This window comes from Rousettus aegyptiacus, unplaced genomic scaffold (assembly GCF_014176215.1).
Source record: "Rousettus aegyptiacus isolate mRouAeg1 unplaced genomic scaffold, mRouAeg1.p scaffold_m13_p_5, whole genome shotgun sequence".
In the NCBI taxonomy this organism is placed as follows: Eukaryota; Metazoa; Chordata; class Mammalia; order Chiroptera; family Pteropodidae; genus Rousettus; species Rousettus aegyptiacus.
In genome coordinates, this window is record NW_023416308.1 from 60,987,864 (window position 1) to 60,996,511 (window position 8,648).

An 8,648-nucleotide genomic window follows, 5' to 3' on the forward strand; every position below is an offset into this window, starting at 1 on the left:
GGCTCTCAATTTGATATATTCCACCCTCTTATTTTGAGCCATCCACATGAGGCTAATCAAACCAAACACTTTGACACCCTGGACAAAAGCCCAGGCATCAAAGCAATATAACCATTTTTTTTCTTTTCCCTTCCCACCTTTGATTTCTGAGGATGAGAGACCTATCACAGATGATATCTCTGGATCTGTGGGGTCTTCTGATGAAGAATTAGTGCTTTTCCTTTGATCAAATGAGCCAGTGTTCATTATAGATGCCTGGCTAGTTTCTAGGCTCCATCATTTATTTGTCTGGGAAGACATCAGAAAGCAGAGTCAGGTCTCAATATATGTGTCTTTCCATAACCCTCCACCTTTCCCCAACCTCCAACAACAACACATTAACCTAACTGCCACCTTGGTACTGTGGCTTTCTGCTTTTGATGATCTGCTTCTTTCTGGCACAGATGGAAACAAGTCAACAATTGACCAGTTCCAGCTTAGGTTAAGTATAGAGAGATGGAGCCTCCCCAGATGGATCAATTGATAAATTCCTTGATTCTCTACCTCTAAATCTACATTGCTTGACAAATCCTCCTTTCCTTTTGTGTATAAGAACCTGTGGATATTTGTTTCCTTCTGACATAATACCTGTCGATTCTCAACCTTTTTGTTCAGAAAAGACCTTCAGACCTATTTCTTTTGCTATAATAACATCCGAAGTATCCCAGAGTTGGCCAAGAATTCACAGACACTGTTTTCATTTGAGATAAGAGTTGGCATACTTTTTCTTAAATAGCCAAGTGATAAATAATTTAGGTTTTGAAGACCAAGAGGCAAAATCGAGGATGTTATGTGTGTACTTATATAACCATTTAAAATGTAACCATTTTAAAATGTGAACATTCTTAGATCACAGGCCCTTAAACACGAGCAGGCTGCATTTGGTTCACCTAGCCATAGTTTGCTGGCCTCTTATCTAGGATAGATTTAAAATTTTTATTAATAAAAAGACAGGAATATCAGTTCCATTACCATAAGTTAAGCTTCATACGGGTAGGAATCATGATTTTCTTGTTCATTGATAATTTTCCAGGGCCTATCATAGTATTTGGCAAGGAGCAGAGCACTCAGTAAATATTTGCTATTTGATTTGGATTGAACATGAATAATGCAAACAGTGAGGCAACCCTAGAAAGTAGAGAGAGCCTTTTGGAAGATACTTTTGTCTGTTACAGAAACATAACAGATCTGAATAGAAAAACATTTTGCTGTTGCCACAATTTGTAGGAGTGTGTGGTAGTAGACACTGTAATAATAATATAAGTAAGCATCTGTGTAGTGCTAATATATGTGTTAGGCACTGTATATTGACACATTTAATCTTTAAAAAGTTATTCTCAGCCTCATTTTACAGTAAAGAAAATTGAGGTACAGAGGGGCCAAGTAACTTGCCTAAAGCCACACAGCTAGTAAATATCAAAACTGGAATTCAGACACTCCTTGCCATTAACTTCTTACTGCTTCTAATGTAGATTGAAGGAAATATATTAGTTATTTTTATTCATAGCTGCTATTAGAATAAAAAACTTAGAAGGGTACCTTTGCTGAATTCTCTGGTTCATTTTTTTGTTTTTTCCTCAGGTGGTCAAACATGTCATCATCATCAAGCAAGTGCATGTCCCAGAGCCAGAAAGCTAAAGGGGTCAATTTTGAATCAGATGAGGTAATAAAGTAAAATTGTTAAAGCTTAATTTTAACTGCTTTTAAATTTTAAATAGGGACTGCTAAGCTAGTTACTGAAATTATTTTTAAAAATAGTTTCATTGATAACCTTCCTTTAAGCTACAGTTACTATTGAGTCCATAAGTAGCCCCTTTTGAGTGCTCATCAATGTAAACACTACAGATGTGAAAGGGATGCAGATTTTTAAAATATGATAGTCACTCAACCCTAACTTGTCCACTTAGCAGTAGGATCAGAATAGTTTTTTCAGCTTCTGTCATTTATAGTTGGAGAAATGATGGTGATACTATCCTAAAAGCTTTTAATGTTACTTTAATAGAATAGTTGTTAAGTACCCACTGTATGTCCAAACACTTCCTGTATAAGATGGTATATGGTGATAATTTTGTTGTCACAGAAGTGTTCAGATATTGAGTGAAATGCCATATGGTAAGATATATAGAAGAAATTAGAATTCAAAATGGTCGTCTGGACCAGAAAACTATAATATCTCTAACTTTAATGAGAAGGAATAAGAAGAGGTGGAATCAAGACTAGCCCACGCCTGTATTCATTTGTCATTTCAGCTAAGTTGAATTAAAGCTACATGACTCAAGGATACTGACATCTCCTTTTTCTCCATGGCTGCCATTTGAGTTGGTCTTCGCTAGTTTTTGTTGAATTGCTCGAAAGTGTTTCTCTTAAGCCTATCACCCCTTTCATTTATTTTTAAAAATTTAATTGTGGTAAAAACATTTAACATAAAGCTTTATCATCTTAACCATCTTTAAGTGTGCAGTTCAGTAGTGTTAAGCGTATTCACTGTTGTGCAACAGATCTCCAGAACTTTTTCATATTCCCAAACTGCAAATCTCTGCTTATTGAACAACTCTCCATTTCTCCTTCCTCCCAGCCCCTGGCAACTGGTCTTCTACTTTCTGTCTCTATGAATTTGATTACTTTAGATACCTTCTATGCGTAGAATAGCACAGTATTTGCCTTTTTGTGACTGGCGTGTTTGACTGAACATAATGTCCCCCAGGTTCATCCCTGTTATAGCATGTGACTCACCCCTTTTATTTTGAGCTTCAACTGCTGCAGTCATGTTCCCTGTATCCCAGCTGTGGTTTTGGAACAGCTTGAGGAGAAGACTCACCAGAATTCAGGCTGCAGAGAAAAATGGCAGCACGAGCTCAGGCAACTAATTAAATACTTGTATGTTGCCTACAGGAGGGAAATGAGAGGTTATTGACTGGTTTATTAATTTCAAAGCCTGTATACATACCTGTGGTTATATGTTAGAGTTAAAAATTTTATATAGTTCCTGTTAACTGCAAAGAACTATTAGCAAATACTCTGTTAAACTTAGTTTATTAACAAGTTCTGCCTTTGATAGGAGCAAAAAATGAATCAGTAAATGAAACTGAATTCTCATAGCATCCATTTCTCACCAGAAATAGCTAACTTAGCTGACATTTGACTGTATTAATACCACCAACAAAACCTAACACCAAATAATTATTCTCTTTTATTGATGTGTTAAAAGAAACATAAATCACAAATTTGCTTTTTTTTCCTTGAATATTTGTTGTAAAATACATAAAAATCAATAGAGGGTTATTTTTATCAAATTATGTAACTGAGGTATATCTGAGGTTCTTTTGTTTTCATCCTTTGTAATTTCTGGTATTCCTGTCTGTTTTTACAACGCATGTAAAACAGCCCAGCAGCCTGGGAACTCTGATGAAATACTCCATCTATTTCTTTTTCCAAAAAAAATATTTGAAAGATTGCTAAGTTCTTTACTTGCATCAGTCTAAAAGTAGCTATTTCTGACACTAAAAGAGTAATGAGAATGAAGAATTACAGCTATTTTAGAGTTAGGTCATGTGACTTTGTTAATTTTTTTGTCTGTGAGTTTTCAGAACATGAGATACTACAGTAATAAAATGTAAATTAAAAAAACCTATTTAAAAACCAAATAGAAATGACTTGAAGAGTATTTTTCTGGCTTGCCCACACTTACTTGCCTTTATTAAGGTTAACAGATAAGTGACATATATCTGGTCAATTTTGTAGGTAGTTATACACACATATATAACATGATAAATTTTTATTCTTATTGTTTGCTAAGAATTTAATTGGACTTATTTATTTCAATAGTGAAGAAATAGCTACTAAGGAAAGGAGGAAGAGAAAACATAAATTGACAAACTAGTCATGTTTATAGAGGAAACAGAAAAATGAAAGTCTACCTCATGTGATAGGAGAAAATTACTCTTACTGGTATTGTTTTGCCCATAAGAACTTCTGTCTTACCTCAGTGAAGTGTGTGGAACAATCACTAAAATAACGTTTATATATCATTTCAGGATGATGATGACGATCTTTTTATGAATATTAGTTCTTTAAGAAGAAACAGAAGATGATATTTTTAATGGTACTTTGAAGTTTTCAAGATTCAGGAAAAATCAAAATGTTGCAAGCTAAGAGTTTACAGTTGAAGATTTTTTAAAGTATTGTTATTAACTGAAGAATTTGAAAGAGACTTACTTAACAGAGAGACTAATGTATAAGAATTTCTGTTTTAAGTATTATTTCCTGAATATGACACCATTACTTGAGAAACTTCCCGGCTCAAAGACATGTAAAATAGCATTGGTTTTTCTTACTTTTTGAATCTGGTTGTCAATATTACCTGAGAATGCGGTATAAAATTTAGACTGTTATTTTCCTGACATATATTAGTGTGTGTCTTAGAGCTTTGTTTAGATATCATTCTTAAAGAAGGATTAAAATAAATACACCATTATACATTTCTGCTTCGCAAAGACTATGTCAGTATTTTAATGTAGTTACATGTAACCAAAGTTGAGAAAAAGGGCATATAAAATTTAACCTTTTCATAATTTTAATAATTTCTAGAGATTCTTGATTTCCCAAAGGTGAACAATCTATGTGAAGCTATGCCTAAGCTTGCTTTTGTTACTGTGCATTCTCTTTTCTAATGCTTGTGATAGTATTAGCCACGGAGACTTTGAATAATTAAGATGTACCTTATACTTTGAGTAATTAGATATACGTTTGTATTAAAAAATAGAAGTCTGTCGGAATTACTGAGTTTTTTATTTCAGTTAAAAGATTGTTTCCCATTGAGTGGTAGTAATTTTCTCCATTATTATTCATGATTCTCTCTCTCTGTATCTCTCTTTCCAGGAGGAAAAGGAACTATATTTTTCTTAAAATATTAAAGAAATTGTTTAGTTTTTAGAATAGTTATATTTGATTAAAATATTGAACTGTAACTTCTCTGGAATATCAATGCCAAGATTTCTCATTAATACTATTTTATCTTAACATTAGGCCTGGACAATTCCAGAAATCTTAGAGAAACAGCTCATGTTAAGTTTATATTTCTTACTTGCATTCATGGGGACATAAGAATTTGACCTCTTTAGTTTTAAGTTCAATACTTTTATTCTCCATTTTAAGACTCGTTAAAAGACCCCTGAGAGTCTTCCTTCTTTTCACCTATGAGGCAGCTGTATTTGAAGACCCCTATTGAAGTTATAGATCTTGGTGGTACAACAGCCTGACATTTTTTCATATAGAGAGACAAATGCTTGACTGAGCAGTGTTTATGACGATTGGCATATTCATACTTGGGATGTGTCAAGAACATTTGTATAGTGGCTCCCTTTTTGTTATGTCGCTCTATGAAATGGCCTAAGTCAGCACCTGCGATGTAACATTCTGAGTTTCTTTAAAAATATTTTCTGTACCTAACTTGAACATAAGGATTATTTTAGCAGGTAGCGTTAACTTAGCAGAAGGCATGGCCCTGTGAAATGTTCTCAGGCACGTCCGCCCACATCTTTGACATTCCCAGTGTTTGAATGAAGCAGAGATGAACTCAGGAGTGAGTTGCTTTCCGTGGTCTAATGGAAGATAGTTCAGTGGCAGTCCCTGAGGCCGCAGTGCCTCCCCTGCACAGGGCAGCATCAGCTACTGGCTCCTCTCACCTGCCACTCCGATAGACGTGCCTGGGTGAGGGTCATAGTGAGGGAGGTGGCCACTAAAGGGTCCTGACCAATTTCCTGAGAGAAAAAGAATAGGCTTTTTCCTCTAAAAAAATTACAGATTGAAAGAGGTTCTAAATATGGTGCAGTTAGCTCCTACAAAAAGCGATTGAATGGCAGTTAGAGATAGGTGAAATTTCCTTCAACTAATTCAAGTATTCTGTGACTAGTTAGTATGTGTCACTTCCTGGAAATGCGGTAAATAAAACATGAAAGAAAAACCTTTTTGATTGAATATTGTTGCATAGTTATTTATGCCATATATCCTAGATATTCCGTATTGATGAAGTACAATCTAGTGTATTTTGGACAGTTTCAGACATGTTAGTATAGGTGTGTGGAGGTTATTCCACATGATTACAGGGCACCTGCAGTTTTGGAGGCTGGCAGCAGTGATGAAAACATTCTTGAGCAAAAAAATACTTCCATCATTTACCAAAGAATGTATCTCTTTCTGGTGTTTTGTTTCCTATCATAAAATTACAGTAGTGCATTTACAAGGTTCTCTGGGAAGTATGACTAAGGCTTAGAAAATTTAAGCATTTAGGCATATGATTTTTAGTTCAGGTGCACATAAAATATTTTTTTCCTAAACTTTTAAAATTGTAAAAGACAATATCAGAAAAGTCAAGTGGTTTAACAAATAATTGTAAAGTGAGTACTCATGGCATCTCTATACAGGTAGGAAATAGAACATCACTAGTGTCGGGAAGGCTACCAGTTAGTTGTTCTCTCTGGGTAACCATCTCGACTTCTGTAATTCAGAAACTTACTTTTGCCGCAAGGTGGTGCTTCCACCATTAGGTGGCAGATAGGATGATGCAACTACAAATCTAAAATTAAGTTACTGTTGTTTTGCAAAAACTTTGGAACTTATGCAATAATGCTAAACCTATGCAGTAATACCAAAATTAGCCTTCTAATTTTATATGTAAATTGGTTTACATATTTCATCTGGCTCAGCCTGTTACTAAAGGAATTGCCTGTTTGATAAATTTTACATATAAAGTTCGACTAGAAAATATTTTAGTAAACAAAGAGAAAAACCTTTTATTAGAAAAAAGAACTGAATGAAAAAGTATCCCATTGTAAAATTTTGCTGTGGAAATGTACTGTATTTAAAATATTTTTCCCCCAACATAATCCGATGTCTTTTTTTTCTGTATCCTATATTTAATTCATGTATGTGTGGCTTTTTAAAGTTAACTACTATTAAGATTATTATATAAATTTTATAGAATAAAGGTTTGATGTTTTGAGTCCAAAGAGCTTCCCTATTGAATGAAAAATATCCACATTTCATTGTTTGCTTATCTCATTCCTTTTTAATATTTTGGAACTTAATATTTATTAGTTAGGTCTGAAAATACTAGAATTTTAGTTTGATCACTATGAAGCCAGTTTACATAGCTTGCTATTGCCATGCACATTTATATATCTTTACCATAACCAATCACTAGATCTGATTTGTTTTTAAATTGTAAAGACAGGCTATCTTCAAAATTCAGATATTGAAATATGTATCAAAATGTATATATTTCTGTTTACTCCTGTCCCCAGACATAACCTCTCAACAATTAGGTACATATTTTCCCAGTTACTTTTGGCATGACTACTAACAAAAATTGTTGAATTAGAACCCCAAATCATATAATCAAATATTTTAATCCCCATGTCAATGTTTGTGTTCTTCTTGGTATTTATCTTGACATTCTGATTTTTCCATACCTGGTTTTAATTACACCATCATTGTCTGCTGTGAGGGATACTTGTACTCCTTTTCAGTGTGTAATTTAGATGTTAGCACTCAATTTGTGTCAAAATATTTAAGTTTTGTGCCTTGACATCAGAAGTAATAAAGTGATTTTCAAAGCTCTCTTGGCCATTGATTGCACGTAATACATGGTTAGCCAAAACGAATGCAGTGGATATTAGGCTGGTTGGCCCAGGCCACACTCTGCTTCCTAGACTCCCTTGCAATCCTGATGATTCATGTGCAGTTTGCCCAACACCAGTGCATTAATTACCCTGATTACACTACTGGGTTTTTTTCAAGGGTTTCATGTTCGTTATATTTAAAAATCAGTGTTTTCTCCATTATAAGCTAATAAAGGTAACTCCAGTTTACCTATTAATGCATCTGAACTGACTTCGAGAAAATTGCTGGAGGCAAAAGGCCATTTGCTCAACAGAATAAGAGACCCATCATCGTTTCTATTGGTCCTATGATAGTTGAGAAATAGGGCTCGCGAAATGAAGGCATCCATTTATATTCATTAAAATGTCTTACCATAATTACTGAAATCAACCAGTCTGTCCATCCATCATAGATGTACCTGATTGCCCCCAATGGTTTATCACCCCAATTTTGATTTCTGAGTTTTACAGTAGTGCTTTAAAAATCAAATCATGTTTTTAAAACTTGAACTAATACTGAATTTAATATATGGAAAATTGAAAGAATAATATAGAACTTTTTACCTTTTAGTTGCATTTACCAATTTTTTGTTTAAAAAATTATTCTATATGTATGTTATATACATATTCCTATATAAATTGTGAATATGCACACATAATTTTTTTTAGTCTTTTGGAAGTAAGTTCAAGGGGTAATGCTCCTTTACCCTTTAATACTTCAGTGTATATTCCCCAAGTATCACAATATTCTCTTTCATAACACCAGTGCAGTTAATCAATTTTAGAATATATAACATTTAATACTTTAGTCTATATTCCAATTTTTCAGTTGTCCCATACTTTTTTTGTACATAGCATATTTTTACATCTTATCTAGTATTTAATTTTGTTTTTAAATATATAGAACATTAACATGCTTCCAGAAATCCAAACCACTCAAAATGTGTACTC

The 8,648-nt window shown here is 33.7% G+C and overlaps 1 protein-coding gene across 4 annotated transcripts in view; it reads left to right on the forward strand.

The window, feature by feature from the left end:
* Window positions 1–8,648, forward strand: part of MRE11 (MRE11 homolog, double strand break repair nuclease) — a 62,344-nt gene that overhangs the window by 51,010 nt on the left and 2,686 nt on the right. For 3 of the 4 annotated variants that reach the window (XM_036220382.1, XM_016158694.2, XM_016158697.2), the window contains exon 19: window positions 1,621–1,702. In XM_036220382.1, coding sequence (XP_036076275.1) covers window positions 1,621–1,702 — 82 coding nt within the window. Of the gene's footprint in view, window positions 1–1,620; window positions 1,703–4,073; window positions 7,657–8,648 lie in introns of those variants that run through there. The other variant, XM_016158698.2, reaches the window with a different exon arrangement.